This window comes from Oncorhynchus kisutch, linkage group LG18 (assembly GCF_002021735.2).
Source record: "Oncorhynchus kisutch isolate 150728-3 linkage group LG18, Okis_V2, whole genome shotgun sequence".
Lineage (NCBI taxonomy): Eukaryota > Metazoa > Chordata > Actinopteri > Salmoniformes > Salmonidae > Oncorhynchus > Oncorhynchus kisutch.
Window position 1 is genome coordinate 55,356,062 of NC_034191.2, and position 25,236 is coordinate 55,381,297.

Below are 25,236 nucleotides of genomic sequence, written 5' to 3' on the forward strand. Positions count from 1 at the left end.
GGTGAGCTCTTGCCCGTCAAGCGCATTATACTGGCTTGTAAAGTGACGTATAATTATTATTGGAATCCAGCCAGAGTTAGAATATTCAACAGTTTGACTTTTTATTCACTTGCAACCTGCATTCATAATGACTTCCAGGGTCAGGAACAGTATGAGGATACAATCTAACCCATTTAAACGGGAACAACTATTTCAGTAACAAGTGCAAAAAATCTAACTAAAATATTGGATTAGTTTAGAAAAATGAATGTTATGAATCTTTGTGTAGCATAAGATTAATCAATAAATCACTCAATGTACATGCAACAACACAGGTATTAAAAACAATTCCCCCAAAATCTATCTGCAGTATAGCATACTGGGGGAAAATGTAATTTGTTATCATAACTGGGGGTTATGGTGCAGGTAGAACCCTTTTGGGTTCCATGTTAAACTTTTTCCAAAGAGGGTTCTACCTGAAACCCCAAAACAGTTATCCTATGGGGACACCAGAAGATATTTTTTTTCTAGGTGTAGAGACACAAACCTAACAGGGTTCTACCATGGTGACGGTTACAATACTTTACAGTAACTGAATATTAGACACAACACAATCCAATCTGTGAGTCTGATGTCCTGTACAGGGGAAAAAATGCTTCCATGTCAACAGGTGTACCGTTTGTAATAGTTTTAGATTGTGTCCCAAATAGCACCCAATTCTCTTCATGTATTTAATAATAGGGTGCAATTTGGAACACAATCATGGTGTAATGGTTTTCCTCCTCTTCTGAGGAGGAGTAGGAAGGATCGTAAGTGTTCGTCATTTTAATCAAAAGCACTGAACACTAAAAATACAAAGTAGCAAAAAGAACAACCGAAACATTTCCGTCTGGTAAACTACATACAAAGACAGAAAACAACTACCCACAAATCATAGTGGGAAAACAGGCTGCCTAAGTATGGTTCTCAATCAGAGACAACGATTGCCAGCTGCCTCTGATTGGGAACCATACCAGGCCAAACACATAGAAATAGAAAACCTAGAAAACACAACATATATTGCCCACCCCAACTCACTCCCTGACTGTCACGTAGAGTAGGCCAGATGGCTCAACTGGATAACCTAACCTCTATAAAAATAAAAAGATGGCGGAACCGCAAAAGTTCTTCTGTGCAAAGGTGTTTATTTACAAGTGATTCCGGAACAGAAAACAACAGTACTGCCATCAACGTCTACCTTATGGGACAGCTTAACAACAATGCTGCCCCATCCACAGCTCAATCCAAAAAATCCCCCTTTGAGACTGGAGAGAGGCTTCTTTTGTAGTGCTTGCCCCTCCCCTCAGAACAATTAACCCTAATTAATTAATCAATTAACAATACAAACCTACATTTTCCATGAACTAAACATACTAAAGGATATACATTGCAACACGGTTTTAAACAATATCACAACATAACATTTACAACATTACATCACTACTGACAATATCTTTCAATATGCCCATATGCATTAATGAGCCATTTGGGACAGGCACTATAAAGCCAACCCAATTCCCTTAGCTCAGGTCCTTTTCCAGCATACCCAGAAGCTACAGAGATGGAGAGAGAGGAACAGAACAAACAAACAATGCGCTCATCCACAACATTGATAAATATAATAATTATTGTATCTCTCACATATGAACATTGACAAGTGTGAAATGCATGCACCAAGACAGAAGTTAAATTGTGTGTCGACCCACATTGTTAACTTATGGTATAATGGCGCAGGGAGGAGTGATGAATATGTGTGTGCGTTAAAGAACCAAATGCTGCCCGCGGCCAGTGACGGACTTCTACGTCACACTGACCAAACTAAAACAGAGACCTAAAAAAGGAACTAAGGTCAGGACGTGATACATGGCAATTGTAGAAAGAGGAACTGCACTGTGAATTGGAGAAAGAACTGGGTCAAGCCAGTACATATGCCCCCAGGCTGACAGACAAAGTCAGATTTTGCAAGGTGTTTAAAAAAAATTACCTGAAGAAAACACAAACATGCTAAGACAGTTCAGTGAGTGTATTTTACATGATTTAACAATTTAAGGCAGCAGGGAATTTTTAAGGTCTATTTTTTTTATTATCATAATTTATTTTTAAAATACATATATTTAAAACATACAATATACTCGAAGTGAAGCCGCTCAACAACTACATCACGTTAGTAATCTAACAGACTCACATCAAGAGTGACACACAGAAGCAACCAGGGTCACAGCCCTGCTCAAGGGCACGTCGACAGATCTCCCACAAGGTCAACAACAGGGACCCGAAACAGCAATTCATCAGCCACCGGCCCAAGCTCCCAACCGCCAGGCCACCAACCCTCCAAGATCCCCCCCACAGATCCCCAGGAGCTGCCCCTCAACCATTCTATTCCACATCCCAATCCTCAGCTTCCCTCCGGTCTCTGCTGGCCACCCTCTTCGGATTTCTACGCACCATATAGCTTCCAACTATGCTGTGACATTTAACACACAATTTTAATCTATCTAATCGAATAGAATCCACAGATTGCGAGTTGGAGATAAATAATTTTACTAAGAGTGTTAGTTTATTAGTAATTGACTGACCCGGTCTCTCCAGATCTCCGAAAAGTACAGTCAAAAGTTTTGAGAATGACACAAATATTAACTTTCACAAAGTCTGCTGCCTCAGTTTGTATGACGGAAATTTGCATATATTCCAGAATGTTATGAAGACTGATCAGATGAATTGCAATTAATTGCAAAGTACCTCTTTGCCATGTAACTGAACTGAATCGCCCAAAAACATTTCCACTGCATTTCAGCCCTGCCACAAAAGGACCAGCTGACATCATGTCAGTGCTTCTCTCGTTAACACAGGTGTGAGCATTGACGAGGACAAGGCTGAAGATCACTCTGTCATGCAGATTGAGTTCGAATATCAGACTGGAAGCTTCAAAAGGAGGGTGGTGCTTGGAATCATTGTTCTTCCTCTGTCAAACATGGTTACCTGCAAGGAAACACGTGCCGTCAAACATGGTTACCTGCAAGGAAACACGTGCCGTCATCATTGCTTTGCACAAAAAGGGCTTCACAGGCAAGGATATTGTTGCCAGTAAGATTGCACCTAAAACAAACATTTATCGGATCATCAAGAACTTCAAGGAGAGCAGTTCAATTATTGTGAAGAAGGCTTCAGGGCGCCCAAGAAAGTCCAGGACCGCCAGGACCGTCTCCTAAAGTTGATTCAGTTGCGGGATCGGGGCACCACCAGAACAGAGCTTGCTCAGGAACGGCAGCAGGCAGGTGTGAGTGCATCTGCACGCACATTGATGGCGAAAACTTTTGGAGGATGGCCTGGTGTCAAGAAGGGCAGCAAAGAAACCACTTCTCTCCAGGAAAAACATCAGGGACAGACTGATATTCTGCAAAAGGTACAGGGATTGGACTGCTGAGGACTGGGGTAAAGTCATTTTCTCAGATGAATCCCCTTTCCGATTTGTTGGGGCATCTGGGAAAAAAGCTTGTCCGGAGAAAACAAGGTGAAAGCTACCATCAGTTATGTGCCATGCCAACAATAAAGCATCCTGAGACCATTCATATGTGGGGTTGCTTCTCGGCCAAGGGAGTGGGCTCACTCACAATTTTGCCTGAGAACACAGCCATGAATAAAGAATGGTACCAACACATCTTCTGAGAGCAACTTCTCCCAACCATCCAGGGACAGTTTAGTGACAAACAATGCATTTTCCAGCATGATGGAGCACCTTGCCATAAGGCAAAAGTGATAACTAAGTGGCTCAGGGAACAAAACATCAATATTTTGGGTCCATGGGCAGGAAACTCCCCAGACCTTAATCCAATTGAGAACGTGTGTTCAATCCTCAAGAGGTTGGTGGACAAACAAAAACCCACAAATTCTGACAAACTCCAAGCATTGATTATGCAAGAATGGGCTGCCATCAGTCAGGATGTGGCCCAGAAGTTAATTGACAGCATTTTAGGGGGGATTGTAGAGGTCTTGAAAAAGAAGGGTCAACACTGCACTTCATGTAATTGTCAATTAAAGCTTTTAACACTTATGAAATGCTTGTAATTATATTTCAGTGTTCCATAGTAAGATCTGACAAAAATATCTAAAGACACTGAAGCAGAAAACGTTACATTTTAGATCAATGTTATGCATTTTCACCCATTCCTCAACCTGAGACCAGAAACAGGCTACCTGAGGACAATACCAAAATAAATGGCCTATTGATTATGTATCCTCACAACAAAATCTGCAGAGCTAAGATGATTGTATGCCCCAAATGTTCAACATTTTGTTGGTGGAAAGAATTCTATAGAATAATTTTAGCTGAAAAGCACAAAGGCTTGAATCTTGATTAGTTTTATATATGAACTCATACACCCTGTACAACGGAATCGGTACATAAAAACATCTGAATGGCACAGCTGTCAACTTCCTGGTCCTCAAATGAAACTCGTATACTTTCCTATTTATGCTATTTTTATTCCTCCTCCAGTTTTGATCCTTTATATTGGGCCTCCTCCTGCTACCACCTGCCTCCTCTATTTTTGGGGTAATGCGGTTATTAATTGGTTGTAATCTTGGAATGAACAGACTGCTCAAAGGCTGCTCATCAAGGAAGAAGCAACTGCTCCAAAACCACCAGAAAAAGCCAGACTACGGTTTGTAACTGCACATGGGGACAAAGAAATGGAGAGATGGACTAATATCCTCTTGTCTGATGAAACAAAAATAGAACTGCTTGGCCATAATGTCCATCGTTATGTCTGGAGGAAAAAGAGTGAGGCTTGCAAGCTGGAGGACATCAATACAACTGTGAAGCACAGGGGTGGCAGCATCATGTTGTGGGGTTGCTTTGCTGCAGTAGGGACTGGTGCACTTCACAAAATAGATGGCATCATGAGGTTGGAAAAGTATGTGGATATATTGAAGCAACATCTCAAGACAATCAGGAAGTTAAAGCTTGGTCACAAATGGGTCTTCCAAATTGACAATGACCCCAAAAATACTTCCAAAGTTATGGCAAAATGGCTTAAGTACATCAAAGTCAAGGTATTAGAGTGGCCATCACAAAGCCCTGACTTCAATCCTATAGAACGTTTGTGGGCAGACCTGAAAAAGTGTGTGCGAGCATGGAGGCCTACAAACCCGACTTAGTTACACCCGCTCTGTCAGGAGGAATGGGACAAAGTCAGAATAAAATAAAATAAAGTGGTGATCCTAACTGACATAAAACAGGGAATTCTTTACAAGGATTCAATCTCAGGAATTGTGAAAAACTGAGTTGAAATGTATTTGGCTAAGGTGTATGTAAACTTCTGACTTCAACTGTACATGGACACCTTTGTTTTTAAACATTGGATTTCTATTCCTCTAATGTTGTTATTTGATCTGATTTTAATAGTTAGCATTTCGATGGCCATGACGAATAGATATAGTGACAGCAGACACCCTTGTTTAACTTCTCTTGACATTTCAAAACTCTCTGAGATGTAGCCGATATGTACTATTTTACACCTGGGGTTGCTATACATTACCATTAACCATTTTATAAAAGAATCACCACAATTGAAAAAATCCAGGCAATTATAAATACAATTGAGTCTTACTTTATCAAAGACCTTTTCAAATCCACTATAAATATCAGGCCTGGCTTCTTAGTTGTTTTATGATGTTCTTTAACTTCTAGTAGTTGTCGTATATTATCTCCAATTCATCGTCCATGCAAAAAAAAACTGTCTGATCAGTATGAACAATAATTGCATTTCGCATTTTTGCATCACAACATTGAAGTGTAAGAGGCCTCCAGTTTTTAAGTTAGACTGGATCTTTATATTTGCCATCTGGTTCTTGTTTTAATAATAGTGAAATTAGACCTTCCTGCTGAGTACCTGACAGACTACCATTTCTATAGGAGTAGTTCAAATAAGCTAATAATGGAGCTTTGAGTATATAAAAAAGGCCATATATATCTCCAACAGTATGCCATCAAGCCCTGGGTTTTTTTCAGACTGAAAGGATTTAATAGCCTCAAAAAGTTATTCCTCTGTAATTTTTTAAGGTGTTTTAGCAAATTACATATTAAACTCTTCTCAATTAATATTTGGCCAATCTCTTCCATGCCCACAGACCTTTTGGAATAGCAGGAAATTCAAGTCACTGGCAACCAAGGGATTATGAGTTCAAATCCCAGATGAAGTGTTGTGTGCTCACAATGAAGAATCTTAAAAGAATGTTACTTTTGACCAAAAGTTTCAAGTTCACTCGACAAGTTGTTAAATATAAATTTGCCAGCTTCACTTACTAACTAGGTTGAAGTAACTTTAGATTAAGTTTCCTGCAACAATAGGGTGATCAAATTAACATCTGTATTGTTGGGTGTGTCATCATATAGGTAATATGCACATCCAGAATCACTGACTTTTTCTATCAGATCTGGGCCAAACAGGTACACTACTTTGTATAGAATGAGTGTACAAAACATGAAGAACACCTGCTCTTTCCATGACATAGACTGACCAGATGAATCCAGGTGAAAGTTATGATCCCTTATTGATGTCACTTGTTAAATCCACTTCAATCAGAGTAGATAAAGGGGATGAGACAGATTAAATAAGTATTTTTAAGCCTTGAGACAATTGAGACATGGATTGTGAATGTGTGCCATTCAGAGGGTGAATGGGCAAGACAATATTTAAGTACCTTTGAAAGGGGTATGGTAGAGCCAGGCACACTGGCTGGGTCAAGAACTGCAATGCTGCTGGGTTTTTCATGCTCAACAGTTTCCCGTGTGTATCAAGAATGGGTCGCCACCCAAAGGACATCCAGCCAACTTGACACAACTGTGGGAAGCATTGGAGTCAACATGAGCCAGCATCCCTGTGGAATGCTTTCGACACCTTGTAGAGTCCATACCCCTACGAAGTGAGGCTGGGGGCGGAACTCAATCGTATTTCTTAATGTTTTGTGCACTCAATGTATATTGAATGTGGGGGGTATTCTTTGTATTTTATAAGTGCAGTCAGTAAGTGCAGTGATTCCCATCGACTCACTTCATAAACTGCTTTAAAACATTAAATTGTTCTCCCTCAGTGGTCTCAATGAATCATTAGCAGTATGTTAGGACTGAACCTGTCCTTTTTATCTTGTCTTGTAGCTGCACACTGACCTGGATAAGGGCGAGAGCGCAGTGAAGTACACTCTCATGGGAGAAGGGGCCGGCTCCATTTTCACCATTGATGCAACGACCGGGGACATCCATGCCTTAAGAAGCCTTGACAGGGAGGTGAAGCCTTACTATACCCTTCGCGCCCAGGCTGTCGATATCGACACAAACAGGCCCCTGGAGCCCGAATCACAGTTTGTGATCAAAGTCCAGGACATCAACGACAATGAGCCAAAGTTTCTGGAAGGCCCGTACACAGCTAGTGTCCCTGAGATGTCACCTGTAGGTAAGAAGAAATATCAGATAATACTTTGTGTGGCATATTCCCTTTAAAGTGCACTTCTTTTACCCAGAGACCTATGGGCTCTGGTTAAAAGTAGTACACTATGAAGAGAATAGGGTGCCATTTGGAACACAAACAAAATATCACAAAATATGTAATTTATAATCTGCTATAACTCTGTAGGGTATGTGGGATGGAAGCATCTCACCTGACCAACATCCAGTGAAATTGCAGAGTACCAAATTCAAAAACAGAAATACTGATTATAAAAATTCTGAAAACATACAAGTGTTATATATATAGGTTTAAAGATGAACTTCTTGTGAATCCAAACACGGTGTCAGATTTCAAAAAGGCTTTACGGCGAAAGCATACCATGCGATTATTTGAGAACATCACCCAGCAGACAAATCATTACAAACAGTAACCAGCCAAGTAGAACTGTTACACAAGTCAGAAGTAGAGATAAAATGAATCACTAACCTTTGATGATCATCATATGGTTGCACTCAGAAGACATTAATTTACTCAAAAAATGTTAGTTTTGTTCGATAAAGTCTCTCTTTATATCCAAAAACCTTCGTACGTTTCCTTGAGTAATCCACAGGCTCAAACGCAGTCACAACAGCCAGATAAAAAAATCCAAATTGTATCCGTAAAGTTCAAAGAAACATGCCAAACGATGTTTATATTCAATCCTCAGGTTGTTTTTAGCCTAAATAATTGATAATATTTCAAACCGACAATAACGTTGTCAATTAAAAGGTCAACAGGAAAGGCGCGCTCTCGGGATTGCGCATGAAGAAGCTCTGTGACACTGTAGGGTCCAGTCATTCAGACTGGTCTTACTCCCTCATTTTTCAATTTCTAAAGACTGTTGACATCTAGTGGAAGGCATAGGAACTGCAATTTGAGTCCTAAGTCAATAGATACTGTAATGGCATTAAATAGAAAACTACAAAAATAAAACAATCTTACTTCCTGGATGGATTTCTCTCAGGTTTTTGCCTGCCAAATCAGTTATGTTATACTCACAGACAGTATTTTAACAGTTTTGGAAACCTTAGTGTTCTCTATCCAAGTATATGCATATCCTAGCTTCTGGGCCTGAGTAGCAGGCAGTTCACTTTGGGCATGCTTTTCATCCGGAGGTGAAAATAGTGCCCCCTACCCTAGAGAAGATAACTTCTCATAGCAAAATAGATGCATTTCTTAGAATGAACAACACTGTATTGTAGAGGTTTATATCGTGACATAGTAAAAAAAATACCATAAGAAAGGGAGTTTTATAATCACAGGTAAACAGGAGGGAGATAGAGAACAAATGTTGATGTTTCTGTGTGCAAGCCAGTTATGCACAATGTGCCTGAGTACATTGCAGATCGAGGCTTGTATTTATGATCTCCCCCCAGGGAAGGGAGATCAAGGTAATTCAATTTGAGATTGGCTCCTCTTGATCTGAATTGCTATGAAGCCCTGGCGAAGAGAACAGCAAATCAGATCTCTACAGTGCTCTGATAGAAATTGTTTAATGGAGCCGGGTCAATGTACAGGTAATTGCCAAAATAAAGGAAACACTGACATAAAGTGTCTTAATCAGGCATTGGGGCACCATGAGCCAACATAACAGCTTAAATTTTGGCATAAATTCTACAAGTGTGTGCAAATCTATTGGAGTGGTGTGAGTGATACCATTCTTCCACGAGAAATTACATCAATTGGTGTTTTGTTGATGGTGGTGTAAAACACTGTCTCAGGTGCCACTCCAGAATCTCAATTGGGTTGAGATCTGGTGACTGACTGACTGACTGACTGACGCACACACACACACACACACACACACACACACACACACACATTTTAAACCCCCTAATGCTCCTTTGAGATCCCCCTTTTCAAAGTCACTGAGATCTCTTCTTCTAGCCATGGTAGCCCAAAAAATATATCAACTGGGCATTTTTATACATGAACCTAAGCATGATGGGATGACAATTGCTGAAGAAAATAATGTACTTTGTATTCCATACAGTGCCTTGCAAAAGTATTCACACACCTTCGCATTTTTCCTATTTTGTTCCATTACAACCTGTAATTTAAATAGATTTTTATTTGGATTTAATGTAATGGACATAGACAAAATATTTCAAAATGGTGAAGTAAAATGAAAAAAACGACTTGTCTAAAAAAATTATAAAAAATAAGTATTTAGTCAGCAACCAATTGTGCAAGTTCTCCCACTTAAAAAGATGAGAGAGGCCTGTAATTTTCATCATAGGTACACTTCACTATGAAAAAAAATCCATAAAATCACATTGTAGGATTTTTTCTGAATTTATTTGCAAATTATGGTGGAAAATAAGTATTTGGTCAATAACAAAAATGTATCTCAATACTTTGTTATATACCCTTTGTTGGCAATGACAGAGGTCAAACGTTTTCTGTAAGTCTTCACAAGGTTTTCACACACTGTTGCTGGTATTTTGGCCATTCCTCCATGCAGATCTCCTCTAGAGCAGTGATGTTTTGGGGCTGTTGCTGGGCAACACGGACTTTCAACTCCCTCCAAAGATTTTCTATGGGGTTGAGATCTGGAGACTGGCTAGGCCACTCCAGGACCTTGAAATGCTTTTACGAAGATACTCCTTCGTTGCCCGTGCGGTGTGTTTGGGATCATTGTCATGCTGAAAGACCCAGCCACGTTTCATCTTCAATGCCCTTGCTGATGGAAGGAGGTTTTCACTCAAAATCTCACAATACATGGCCCCATTCATTCTTTCCATTACACGGATCAGTCGTCCTGGTCCCTTTGCAGAAAACAGCCCCAAAGCATGCTGTTTCCACCCCCATGCTTCACAGTAGGTTTGGTGTTCTTTGGATGCAACTCAGCATTCTTTGTCCTCCGAACACGACGAGTTGAGTTTTTACCAAAAAGTTTTATTTTGGCTTCATCTCCCAATCTCCTTCTGGATCATCCAAATGCTCTCTAGCAAACTTCAGACGGGCCTGGACGTGTACTGGCTTAAGCAGGGGGACACGTCTGGCACTGCAGGATTTGAGTCCCTGGCGGCTTTGTGTGTTACTGATGGTATGCTTTGTAACTTTGGTCCCAGCTCTCTGCAGGTCATTCACTAGGTCCCCCCGTGTGGTTCTGGGATTTTTCCTCACCGTTCTTGTGATCATTTTGACCCCACGGCGTGAGATCTTGCATGGAGCCCCAGATCGAGGGAGATTATCAGTGGTCTTGTATGTCTTCCATTTCCTAATAATTGCTCCCACAGTTGATTTCTTCAAACCAAGCTGCTTACCTATTGCAGATTCAGTCTTCCCAGCCTGGTGCAGGTCTACAGTTTTGTTTCTGGTGTCCTTTGACAGCTCTTTGGTATTGGCCATAGTGGAGTTTGGAGTGTGACTGTTTGAGGTTGTGGACAGGTGTCTTTTATCCTGATAACAAGTTCAAACAAGTGCCATTAATACAGGTAACGAGTGGAGGACAGAGGAGTCTCTTAAAGAAGAAGTTACAGGTCTGTGAGAGCCAGAAATCTTGCTTGTTTGTAGGTGACCAAATACTTATTTTCCACCATAATTTGCAAATAAATTAATTAAAAATCCTACAATGTGATTTTCTTCTCATTTTGTCTGTCATAGTTGAAGTGTACCTATGATGAAGAATACAGACCTCTCTCATCTTTTTAAGTGGGAGACAATTGGTGGCTGACTAAATACTTTTTTGCCCCACTGTATATTCACCCCCTTTGCTATGAAGCCCCTAAATAAGATCTGGTTCAACCAATTACCTTCATAAGTCAAATAATTAGTTAAATAAAGTCCACCTGTGTGCAATCTAAGTGTCACATGATCTCAGTATATACAGTGCCTTGCGAAAGTATTCGGCCCCCTTGAACTTTGCGACCTTTTGCCACATTTCAGGCTTCAAACATAAAGATATAAAACTGTATTTTTTTGTGAAGAATGAACAACAAGTGGGACACAATCATGAAGTGGAACGACATTTATTGGATATTTCAAACTTTTTTAACAAATCAAAAACTGAAAAATTGGGCGTGCAAAATTATTCAGCCCCTTTACTTTCAGTGCAGCAAACTCTCTCCAGAAGTTCAGTGAGGATCTGTGAATGATCCAATGTTGACCTAAATGACTAATGATGATAAATACAATCCGCCTGTGAGTAATCAAGTCTCTGTATAAATGCACCTGCACTGTGATAGTCTCAGAGGTCCGTTAAAAGCGCAGAGAGCATCATGAAGAACAAGGAACACACCAGGCAGGTCCGAGATACTGTTGTGAAGAAGTTTAAAGCCGGATTTGGATACAAAAAGATACACACAGATACCCTTGTTCAGGGTATATCATATTTTGCATTTTCAAAGTGGTAGGCATGTTGTGTAAATCAAATGATACAAACCCCGCAAACATATATTTTAATTCCAGGTTGTAAGGCAACAGAATAGGAAAAATTCCAAAAGGGGTGAATACTTTTGCAAGCCGCTGTACATTTTCCCTGACACCCAAAAGCACTTGTTTCACTTTGGATGCATAGCAGGACAGAAAATGGTCCAGTTCACATACTTATCAAGAGAACAACCCTCGTCATCCCTACTGCCTCTGATCTGGCGAACTTTGTACATGATTTCTGAGTGTTGGAGTGTAAATTTTAAAAACATGAACATCTGGTTGGCTTGATATTACTTTTGATACTTAAGAATATTTTAGCAATTACATTTACTTTTTATACTTAAGTATATTTACAACCAAATACTTTTAGACTTTTTCTCAAGTAGGCCCTGCAGTGCCTAGCTCCACTCCTATTCCCCAGGCGCTCTCTTTTGATGACTTCTGTAACCGTAATAGCCTTGGTTACATGCATGTTAAGATTAGAAGCCTCCTCCCTCAGTTTGTTTTATTCACTGCTTTAGCACACTCTGCCAACCCTGATGTCCTAGCCGTGTCTGAATCCTGACTTAGGAAGACCACCAAAAATTCTGAAATTTTCATCCCAAACTACAACATTTTCAGACAAGATAGAACTGCCAAAGTTGCAATCTATTGAAAAGATAGCCTGCAGAGTTCTGTCCTACTATCCAGGTCTGTACCCAAACAATTTGAACTTCTACTTTTAAAAATCCACCTCTCTAAAAACAAGTCTCTCACCGTTGCCGCCTGCTATAGACCACCCTCTGCCCCCAGCTATGCTCTGGACACCATATGTGAACTGATTGCCCCCCATCTATCTTCAGAGCTCGTGCTGCTAGGCGACCTAAACTGAAACATGCTTTTAACACCCCAGCCATCCTACATTCTAAGCTTGATGCCCTCAATCTCACACAAATTATCAATGAACCTACCAGGTACCTCCCCAAAGCCTTAAACATGGGCACCCTCATAGATATCATCCTAACCAACTTGCCCTCTAAATGCAACTCTGCTGTCTTCAACCAAGATCTTAGCGATCACTGCCTCATTGCCTTCACCCGTAATGGGTCAGCGGTCAAACGACCTCCACTCATCACTGTCAAACGCTCCCTGAAACACTTCAGCGAGCAGGCCTGGCCGGGGTATTCTGGAAGGATATTGATCTCATCCCGTCAGTAGAGGATGCCTGGTTATTTTTTTAAATGACTTCCTAACCATCTTAAATAAGCATCCCCCATTCAAGAAATTTAGAACCAGGAACAGATTTAGCCCTTGGTTCTCCCCAGACCTTACTGCCATTAACCAACACAAAAACATCCTATGGCGTTCTGCATTAGCATCGAACAGCCCCCGTGACATGCAGCTGTTCAGGGAAGCTAGAAACCATTACACACAGGCAGTTAGAAAAGCCAAGGCTAGCTTTTTCAAGCAGAATTTGCTTCCTGCAACACTAACTCAAAAAAGTTCTGGGACACTGTAAAGTCCATGGAGAATAAGAACACCTCCTCCCAGCTGCCCACTGCACTGAAGATAGGAAACACTGTCACCACTGATAAATCCACTATAATTGAGAATTTCAATAAGCATTTTTGTACGGCAGGCCATGCTTTCCACCTGGCTACTCCTACCCCGGTCAACAGCACTGCACCCCCCACAGCAACTCGCCCAAGCCTTCCCCATTTCTCCTTCTCCCAAATCCAGTCAGCTGATGTTCTGAAAGAGCTGCAAAATCTGGACCCCTACAAATCAGCCTGGTTAGACAATCTGGACCAATTCTTTCTAAAATTATCTGCCGAAATTGTTGCCACCCCTATGACTAGCCTGTTCAACCTCTCTTTCGTGTCGTCTGAGATTCCCAAAGATTGGAAAGCAGCTGCGGTCATCCCCCTCTTCAAAGGGGGGGACACTCTTGACCCAAACTGCTACAGACCTATATCTATCCTACCCTGCCTTTCTAAGGTCTTCGAAAGCCAAGTCAACAAACAGATTACCGACCATTTTGAATCTCACCATACCTTCTCTGCTATGCAATCTGGTTTCAGAGCTGGTCATGGGTGCCCCTCAGCCACGCTCAATGTCGTAAACGATATCTTAACCGCCATCGAAAAGAAACATTACTGTGCAGCCGTATTGATCGATCTGGCCAAGGCTTTCGACTCTGTCAATCATCACATCGGCAGACTCGACAGCCTTGGTTTCTCAAATGATTGCCTCGCCTGGTTCACCAACTACTTCTCTGATAGAGTTCAGTGTGTCAAATCGGAGGGTCTGCTGTCCGGACCTCTGGCAGTCTCTATGGGGGTGCCACAAGGTTCAATTCTTGGACTGACTCTCTTCTCTGTATACATCAATGATGTCGCTCTTGCTGCTGGTGAGTCTCTGATCCACCTCTACGCAGACGACACCATTCTGTATACTTCTGGCCCTTCTTTGGACACTGTGTTAACAACCCTCCAGGCAAGCTTCAATGCCATACAACTCTCCTTCCGTGGCCTCCAATTGCTCTTAAATGCAAGTAAAACTAAATGCATGCTCTTCAACTGATCGCTGCCTGCACCTGCCCGCCTGTCCAACATCACTACTCTGGACGACTCTGACTTAGAATACGTGGACAACTACAAATACCTAGGTGTCTGGTTAGACTGTAAACTCTCCTTCCAGACCCACATCAAACATATCCAATCCAAAGTTAAATCTAGAATTTGCTTCCTATTTCGCAACAAAGCATCCTTCACTCATGCTGCCAAACATACCCTTGTAAAACTGACCATCCTACCAATCCTCGACTTCGGCGATGTCATTTACAAAATAGCCTCCAACACCCTACTCAACAAACTGGATGCAGTCTATCACAGTGCAATCCGTTTTGTCACCAAATCCCCATATACTACCCACCATTGCGACCTGTACGCTCTCGTTGGCTGGCCCTCGCTTCATACTCGTCGCCAAACCCACTGGCTCCATGTCATCTACAAGACCCTGCTAGGTAAAGTCCCCCCTTATCTCAGCTCGCTGGTCACCATAGCATCACCCACCTGTAGCACGCGCTCCAGCAGGTATATCTCTCTGTTCACCCCCAAAACCAATTCTTTCTTTTGCCGCCTCTCCTTCCAGTTCTCTGCTGCCAATGACTGGAACGAACTACAAAAATCTCTGAAACTGGAAACACTTATCTCCCTCACTAGCTTTAAGAACCAACTGTCAGAGTAGCTCACAGATTACTGCACCTGTACATAGCCCACCTATAATTTAACCCAAACAACTACCTCTTTCGCTACTGTATTTATCTTATTTATTTCTACTTTGCACATTCTTCAACTGCAAATCTACCATTCCAGTGTTTTACTTGCTATATTGTATTTATTTTGCCACCTTGGCCTTTTTTTGCCTTTACCTCCCTTATCTCACCTCATTTGCTCACACCGTATATAGACTTGTTTATACTGTATTATTGACTGTATGTTTGTTTTACTCTATGTGTAACTCTGTGTCATTGTATGTGTCGAACTGCTTTGCTTTATCTTGGCCATGTCACAATTGTAAATGAGAACTTGTTCTCAACTTGCCTACCTGGTTAAATAAAGGTGAAATAAATTAAAAATAAATAAAAGTAATATTTTATTGGGTTACTTCCACTCATTTTTACTTTTACTCGGGTATGACAACTGGGTACTTTTTCCACCACTGCTTTGCATCCCTCATTTACTCAAGAGTTTCCTTCATTTTGGCAGTTACCTGTACACTCCACACACAAACTGTGCTCTAAATCCGCACGGTCCCTTTCAAGCTAATCGAAGAAATTTTTTTATTCTACAACTTACTACAGGGAAACATAGATGGAAGGCACTGAAGCAGACCTTAGTCTCTGTGTGTTGTATGTTTTTTGAGAATTTAGGACCTGCCTGCAAAATAACTATTTCCTTTAAAAATGCAATATGTAACTTTTTGGGCAACCCATCCAAATTCACATACAAAATGTGTGTCATAGTTCTGTCATTCTCATTGAAAGCAGTTTCAGTTTTGTACATCAGCTTTAAACTGCTGAAAATACAATATTTTGACTTATTGAAAATACATTTCACAGTGGTTTAGATGGTACAAGGATTCTGTACACTATACATTGCTTGCTTTGTCACAAACTGAAATTAGGTGAACTATTCAAATGTTATTGCACCTTTAAATGAGGGACTGAGCATGCTTTAGAAATACTTCTTATTTTCAGATTATTCTGCAGTCACTGTTGACAATTTAGCGACTTTGTCCTATATTTAGCGAGTTCAACTACTTTTCAGGCTGCCTTTGGGGAGTTTTGAAACAGAGGGTTTCTATGGTTTGATAGCATTTAGCAACTTTTCCCACTCAGTTCTGATGCAAACAAGAGTGGGAGAAGCTGTCTGAGCAACAGAAATCACTGTAACAGCGCACACACAGGCAGAGAATAACAAGGGAAGGGGGTGTAAAGGTGTCGTAAAAATCTTCCCAGTGTGAAATAGTTCAAAATCGTTTTGATTGTGTTCTGATTGTGATGTCATGCTGCAAAATCTCTCCCAGCGTGAAAATGTTCCCAGTTCAATAATTGCACGCACATCTCTTTATATGGATGGCTGAGCTCCTGCTGCTGTTTCTCTCACATCCTCCCTCGAGCTCAAAAACTGTGCTAGTGGACACTCGCATTTGCTTCATACATCTGCCAATCAATGGTGGCCAGGAGTATTGAAGTTTGTATCAGAAGCTTGTTGAGACGTGAGATCAGCATATAAATACCAGGACTTGCAAGTCAAAGTGCTGAGGGTTGATGTGAGGAGATTATTTGCGATTGCAAAGACTTGGGCGCTACGTTTTCGATTGACAGTGCATACATATATTTGTTTGTTTGTTTGTTTGTTAGTTAGCTAGCTGTACAAACAAGTTAAAGCTGCACGCCTCTGAGAACAAGCCATCACAACCAGTTTACAGCTAATTATGCTCATTAGCTAGCTAAATCAAGGGCGAGGGGTTGTGAGAGAAAAATCGTCACGAGCTCAGACATCCACACAAACGCACATGCAATTATTGAGTGGGAACATTTTCACACTGTGAAAGTCTTTACAACATGACTTCACAATCAAAATAATCAGAACGATTGGGAACTATTTCACTCTTGGAAGATTTTGACATTACATGCGGATGGAGAGGGGGAAAAAACGCTATGTCGGGGACAGCAGCTGTGCCGTCATTGCGGCAACACGTGATCTAGCGACTTCCAGTGACAAATCATGTAGCCAATTGCTGATCTCCATGAACAATAGTTGGCAACACTGTCTGCAGTGTGTGTGATAAATGGTTCAATGGGGTGTTTATGGAGCGTGTGCCTGAGAAAAATAGGAATCACTGCTAATTACATTAATGAATTTAATGGAACTGAAAGGCCTTCCTTAGGGAAATGGGTGTGGATTCAAAACACCAATTAAAACTGTAGTTTTATTTTCAAATAATATTAAGGAACTGGAATGAGCCAAGTTAAAAAGTGGTGCATAGCTTTGTTTAGCTATTATTAATACATTTTAAACCAAGCACTCGTATTTGAAAGCTTTATGGAAATAGAGTTGTTTCTTAAAGGATTGCATCACTAAAACGCACAAAAAAAACATGAATACAGCACATGCTGATAAACCAGCACAAATTGCCTAGTTGTAAATGAGTGTTTAACCATTAGCATTGGCACAGCAGTAATAGAGCGTGTAGAGCATCTCAGCTACATTCTACCCGGATGTGTGGTGCAGGGCTTAATCTCTCTCACCTAATGTTTTAATACAATTGTTACCATCTGCTCACAGCGCAAAGCCTGTTTAATAAAGGCTTGTTACAGCCAACTAAAAGATTAGCATGTGTCAATGGCCATTTGTGCATGTAGCTTCTCTTGGATGTCCACCAGCAGACAGTCCCAGCCTATACATATGGAATAAAACAGAGAAATCTCATTTGGCCACAGGCATGGTTTTATTGAGCTTATAGATACAATAATTGGATTTGTTGGTAGGTTTACATGCTTCTGTGGAGACGATGGATAATTGCAATTGGTGTTTTAGATTGAAGCTTCAGTAATTACAGAGGATGAGCCCATACTTCTATAACAAGTAATTACTCTGTTCCTGGTACAGCAGGAAGTTTGGATGGCTGCCATCCTGTTACCTATTCCTGCTGTGCATGGCTCTTTGTTTCCATAATGGAGGCAATGTCTAATGAATGCGTGTCTGAGCAGCCATTTTAGCCCTGATGTATGTTTCAGCTAAGCATCCACTTAGCTGCAAATGTATATTTCACATAGTGAATAATTCAACGTTCCAATGTTCCACACTCATCTTCTATCATATCCTCTTCACACTTTAGTCTAAGTGATTATGTCCTAAATGGTTCCCTATTCGCTACATAGTGAACTACTTTTGACCTGAGCCCTGCTCAAAAGTAGTGCACTTTGTAGGGAATAAGAGTGACGTTTGGGAGGCATACATGGTGGCACAAGCTACTAAACTGGATGAAAACTATTCCATAAAAAATGACCCCATCTGAATCTTATAAATGTATGTGTATGTTTTACAGGGACCTATGTGATGCAGGTGACAGCCACAGATGCAGATGACCCTACCTACGGAAACAGTGCCAGGGTGGTCTACAGCATCCTCCATGGCCAGCCATACTTCTCTGTTGATCCCAAGACAGGTAAATGAGATGGGCAACGTCAGTCAGAAATGGGTCTAATTTGGTACTTGTTGTTACTCTTTACATAATTGTATATGGCATTTAAAGTACACTTTTATCCAAAGAAACTTACCGTTTTTATGTACATGTGGTCCTGGGAAGCACCGTGCTCCAACTGAGCCACGTAGGACCCATATGTTGGTCGATGTTGAATGCTGTTATGTTTGGGATTGTGTTAACTATTATCCAGCTTTGTTTGAAATGACAAAAAGGCATGGTAATTATCTGTCCAAAAAAAGTTTCCAAATGCTGTAATAATTGAATAGGTGGCCATATATTCTAACTCTGAAGATTAGTATTGACAAAGTGTTTTCTTGAATTTAATTATACATTATTGATCCGATTAAACAAATGAGTGAGATATCTTGATTTGATTACATTGTAGCTGGCCAGGGCAATGGATTAGAAACAGTGGCAAGCTAAAGTTCCTTAAGTTCCTTTATGGTGGACCACATTTCCATCGACAGTTTTTAAATATAATATAATAATATTCTCGCTCTTATCCATAATAATCTCATCATGCACACTAGCCTATCTGCAGCCAACCTGGTCTCGTAAGGTAGAGGTAACATAGTAAATATAAATCCTCGACATTCAATTTAGTACGGTATGTTACATTTGGTATGGTTACTTAATGCGGGGTGGGTGGATGTATAAGCCGAATATCTAGCAACCCAAAGGTTGCAAGTTCCAATCTTATCATGGACTACTTTAGCATGTTAACTAATTAGCAACTTTTCAACCACTTACTACTTTTTAGCTACTTTGAAACTACTTAGTATGTTAGCTAACCCTTCCCCAAACCCTAACCGTTTTAGCTAACCCTTACCCTAATCCTAACATTAATCATTTTAGCTAACCCTAACCTTAACCCTTTAACCTAACTCCTAAACTTAACCCTAACCTTAACCCCTAACCATAACCCCTAGCCTAGTTAATGTTAGCCAGCTAGCTAATATTACCCACCTAGCTAGAATTCGGAACATAACATACGTATTTGCAAATTCATCATATATTGTACGATTTGCAAATTCATAACATATAATCATACAAAATAGGTGATGGACATCCATAGATTAATACATACCATGCGAAATGTAACATATCATACTAAATGGAGTGTCCCAAATTTACATATGGAATAATGCGAAATGCTCTGAGACCAGGCTGCAGTGCACAGCCTACCCACACTGTATCTGCGAGCTGTTGGCTGGAGCACATGTGCCAAGACCAGAGTAGGCACATTTGCTATTTAACAGTTATACAGTAGTGAGAAAACTATTGGTAGAGTTGAACTTTTTTTTAAATTCAGCATATGAACATTTAAGCAAACTTTTTTTGTATAGATCGTTGACAAAACAATTACAATTAAATCAATTTTAAGCCCACTTTGTAACACAACAACACGTGGAGAAGAAAAAAAATTACATTCAATATGCGTGCAGTGCACATTACTTTGTCCTCTGTAAAAATGTAAATTCAACTAGAAAAGGACATTTCTTACAGAAAATGTGTGTGCTTGCTTGTCTTAAAGTATTTTTGTGTGAAATAGTAGTAGTGGTAGTGCTAGTGGTATTGACTGCAGAAGTAATGGTAGTGGCTTGGCATCTATGACCGTGCCAAAGGATCAGCACCTCTCCGACCCTGCACGCTCCAGTTGTCATTTGTGTCCGGGAGCCAGCTTGTGCCAGTGAACATCAATCTTATAATAAACAGCTAACTGTCGAGAACCCTACAACCCTCTTACAGTATGTATTTGATGTAGCCTAATGGTCGATACAGTTTCTACTTCTTATCAGTGTGTTCAAAGGTCTAATTGTCTGTGTTATAATTTAGATTTGTATTATGTCTTTTGCAAGCAAGTGAAAAAAAATGAATGTGTGTCACAGAAAAGGGAGGGAAAAAATATTAGGAAAACATGATAACCATTTCCAACGTGATATCAGCGGGAGAAAGGGAATGGGGAGAATCTATCACAGATTATGCCTTTCCTCCCTGGAGAATATACAGAACACACACTGTGACTGTATTTCAAACCTGATGGTGAAAAAATCCAACTGTTAAAACAAATGTTTCCCACACTGAGCCTGCCACTACATACATCAACGCAGCTGAACAAACAAGCAGGAGAGAGAGAAAAAAGAAAGGGGAAAGTGGGGGAGGGAATCACATGCCTTAATCACCATGCACTTCACAGCATCATCCCTCCCTGTTAGAGCCGGCATTCAAAAAAGATGAGAAGAATGTCAAAAAACAACATCCTTTGTTGCACTCGCAGAAGACAGGATTTGAGGATCAAATGTGAAATCCATCCTATTCATATTACGAATGGGGGAATAAGAGAATAGGAAATGTACTTCTTGCCACATTTCTATCCCTTCTATCACGCTGACATCCTCCTAGCTGACCTGGCTATTACTCGGCTGTATTTCCTCTGATGTCAAGGTCCCCCAGACCCTCTGGTGAATCATTATAAAGCCTCACTTAGTTCAGTATTGAATGTCAAGTGTCTCCACTTGGTGAAATGACCTCTATTTCTATATATCACAGCCTTGACTTCAGGCACATTAATGCACCTATAAGTATAGGCTCTTTCTAATGGGGCTGCTACGCTGTAAAACGTAATGTTGCCTTTTAGTTGTTTCAGCTCATTTTCCAAAGTTAACTCAACTGAAAAATACTGAAATTGTTAATTGTGTAAAAATATTTTTCTACAAAAACGTGTGTTATCCTACAACCTTCAATGACTTGTTGCGTAAAATTCACACTTTTAGACAAATCAATGTGCTTCAGCTGTTTGTTTTTTGTTGTGCTGACAAAGCTACACTGTTAGCAATTGCTATAGATTTTATGATACGGATAGTTGTATGGTAATGTATTACTGTTTTGCTGTGTATTTGCTGTCAATCGCAATGTACTTGGTTACTTTTTGGACCATCCTGTAAATGATCTTAATATGCTTCACTTGCAATTACAGTTATTATTATAGGGTATTTCAGATGTGCTTACGGCACACACTGTTAAAAATAATTTATAATTTTAAAGTACTTCACCGGCTACATAGTTTCGGTGAAAATACAGTGAATATGCAACTACTATTGTATTTTTACAGTTAAACTGTATTTTCAAAAATACGTTTACAAAAACATACTGTATTTTTACTGTCAAATTAAGTTGTTATTGCTGTAAAATTACAGCAGGGATGGTAGGACTCAACAGGCAGTTATTGTAATTGTACAGGATACATATTACAGTAAAATCTTGTAAAATTCTATACTGTGAGTACATTTTACACTCAACATCATGGGAATTGAACTTCTATTCTTCTGGTTGCCACCAGGTCTGTGGAGCTGACAGAGATTGGCCTGACAGATTTATTGTCAATAATATATTTCTGTACTTTGCTAAAAAAATATGCTCAGAATAAAGTGAATACTTGTCCGATCATCTGACAACACCGACATAAAAATAGCAGTGCTCAAGGACAATTGATGTAAAGTTTGCATAATCTCCCTGGAGATTTTAACTTGAAACCTCTTGGTTGCGAGTGCATCAATGTTTCTGCAGTGCATCCAGGTACATATTTATTACCAAGAACATACTGTATATTCTCACACTCTCTGAAAAAGGGTACAGTTAGGATACAGTGTTGTTCCCTGGTGTACAAAAAGGTCAAATTTACACATAAGGTACCTTTAGAGGTACACATATGAGCTTTCATGGTTCTGCTCGGTACCAAATCTGTAGGTATGACAGAGATTGGCCTCAGATGAACAACACTGTACCCTAATCCTTCTCTGATTTTGCGAGTGAGTGGATACATGTTTGCAGTAACAAATATGTACCTGGTGGCACTGCAGAAACATCAATGCACTCCTGACCAAGAGATTGAAAGTTCAAATCCGAAGAGCTTATGCAAACTTCACGTCAAGTGTCCCAGAGCACTGGTATATGTTGTTGTGGTCAGATAATTGGACAAAGACCTGGTGGTGTAGAAGTTAATTTTCAACCAAATGTTTCTGAGGTCAAATCCCAGATAAGGTTGAGTCTCAAGTGTGCTCATAGTAAGAACTTTACAAGAATGTTACTTTTGACTAAAAGTATCACGTTCACTCAACAAGTAATTACATCCAAATGTGTCAGTTTCACTCACTTTACTAGGTTGAAGTAACTTTAGATTGGACTTGACTTAACATTTTAAGGCGGCAGGGTAACAAACTTATTTAGTTTGACTCAACTATCATACAGCAACCATCAGCCATCCTTCAGAACACATGTTAACACTCACCTTGTCCCTTCTCTATTATCTTGCTTCCAGCTATCTTCTATTTGGACTGCACAACTTATGATCATAATAGCGCCTAGATGTCAGATGTCATTTTGACGTTTTCTAAAGATATCATGTTGCCATTAGGTATAATAAGGACGGCCTTGCCGAACATGGACCGCGAGGTGAAGGAGCAGTACCAGGTACTTATCCAGGCCAAGGATATGGGAGGTCAGCTGGGAGGTCTGGCTGGGACCACTACCATCAACATCACCCTCAGTGACGTCAATGACAACCCACCAAGGTTTTCCAAAAGTAAGTGAGAGAGGGAGGGGGTGCTGTTCTGTGTATGAAGTTTACTTTAAAGTTCCATGTAGACATCTGTTGATAATATTGATTTTAATATTCCTGTTTCATTTTTTTATTGTATAATTGCTTATAATGCTGATTCCCACTGGGCAGATATCTATGTTCTTTCCATGTCTTACATATTATATATGATTTACTTGTAGCTTAGTACCTTTCCACGTAAACAGACTTAGGTATTTACCTTCCATTAATCTATTAGTTTTCACTTGCAGTGTTGTTCAACTCAGTGGGAGCTGATGCCTGTAATACATTTTTTTTGAATTATTTACTTTAAGCACGTAAACAAATCAATTCAATGGAATAGTTAATCAGTGCAAAACGTAAGATACAGGAGGCAGGCCAAACATACAGATTGTGTAATTGTGTAAGATGTTGCTTTTCATTCATTTATTGATCTATGAAAGTCAGCATATTTGTACAACATCAATGCAACAACTGTGAATATGCATATTTATGAATATTGCCTTTATACATATATTTAAGATCACTCTCCAAAACCCTGTAACTGAATATGAAAGGTTAATGGAATACTACAAACATGCAATTGTGACTGAGTATTCTGCTCTGGGGCCTCATTTCTAAACGTTGCGTAGGCACAAGAAAACGACGCCACTTCCTAAGCAAACTTTGGGATTTATAAAAAAAAAAAACTTGACAGGAGAATATGCGGTCCTCCACGGACACTTTGACGCATACTTATGCACATAAACTGGAGTAATGAAAAACAGCGACTCCGATTGCGGAAGGATGAAACACTTTGAAATTAAAACCATTGTGTGAAATAAATCAAAATATTACATCTCACGTATTATATATGAAGAGTTCCCTGGAGTGCACACAAATAAAACATGATTTAGGGTAATAAATAAAAATCGAAATATGGTTTGCAACAAAAAAAACAAATATGTTGTCCAGTTTAATTGAGAATCATATTTAATTGGCTCTGTAATTATTAAACAATACTTGCATGTTATGAAATGTATTCTCATAAATAATAAGGTGAATAGTAGGACAAATTACATTTAAACTGATGTCGTTTATAGATACCTCAGGCGGGCAGATACGAGTGCACATGTCGTTATCACATGTGTGTTGCGCAGAACTGTCAATGTGATAATGACCCAGTCATTGTCAGTTACAATCAGGGTAATTACCACACCTGAAGGAGTTACGTAATTGGGTAGCTTTGACAATCAAATGGGTGGGTATAAAAAGGCATGCAATTACAATGCGTAATGATGCACAATGGCTGCTTTGGCACTGTTGGAAGATTTGGCGAATGGAAGAATTCGGAGAGAGCGAATTCTCAGAGACAAGCAAGATTTACTTGCCAATGATGATTAGTGGCTTATGAGCCGGTTCCGATTACCAAGAGTGGTTCTCTTGGATCTCTGTGCTGTAGTGTGCCCAGCTTTACAGAGAAGCACCTGCAGAAACCAAGCCGTGCCTGTCACACTTCAACTCCTTGGCAACCTCGTTAATAGCGTTGATGGTGTCGCTCTGCGTTTGCAGAACTGCATCTGTGAGGACACGGCCGCTGGAGGGTTGTGACTCAGCTCCTACTCAGCTGCAGCACCATCGACCTCAGAGGAACACGCAGCGACTAAAAACAATCGAAAATGTCACAATTGTTTATGTAAATAAATGTTTAAACTCTAATGCATTTGATTTACTCTTTTCAAACGAGGGAATACTAATTACATACCTGGATCATACGGTGCATCTTGCAGCGTACTGACAGGATGTAAGAAAACAGCATAGTTCCAACCTGTCTGTTGGCCTATCACAGTAGAGGCTGAGCGTGGTTAAGACTTGCTCAGCCTATCGCAGGCGCTCAGGCTGGTCCCCGCCTCTTGGCGCTTCTTGGAGTCCACCCTCTGTCGATGTATAGATTCTCGCTGTTCTGGTATCACACCCTAGTTACTGCAACTACTCAGTTCCCGTTTTATGTTATTGTGTTATTCA

At 40.2% G+C, this 25,236-nt stretch overlaps 1 protein-coding gene across 1 annotated transcript in view; it reads left to right on the forward strand.

Annotated features, from left to right (window-relative positions):
* Positions 1-25,236, forward strand: part of LOC109909555 (cadherin-12-like) — a 194,997-nt gene that overhangs the window by 103,712 nt on the left and 66,049 nt on the right. Inside the window, exons 3-5 of the mRNA XM_020508572.2 lie at positions 7,175-7,469; positions 18,477-18,596; positions 23,050-23,217. Coding sequence (XP_020364161.1) covers positions 7,175-7,469; positions 18,477-18,596; positions 23,050-23,217 — 583 coding nt within the window. The remainder of the gene's footprint in view (positions 1-7,174; positions 7,470-18,476; positions 18,597-23,049; positions 23,218-25,236) is intronic.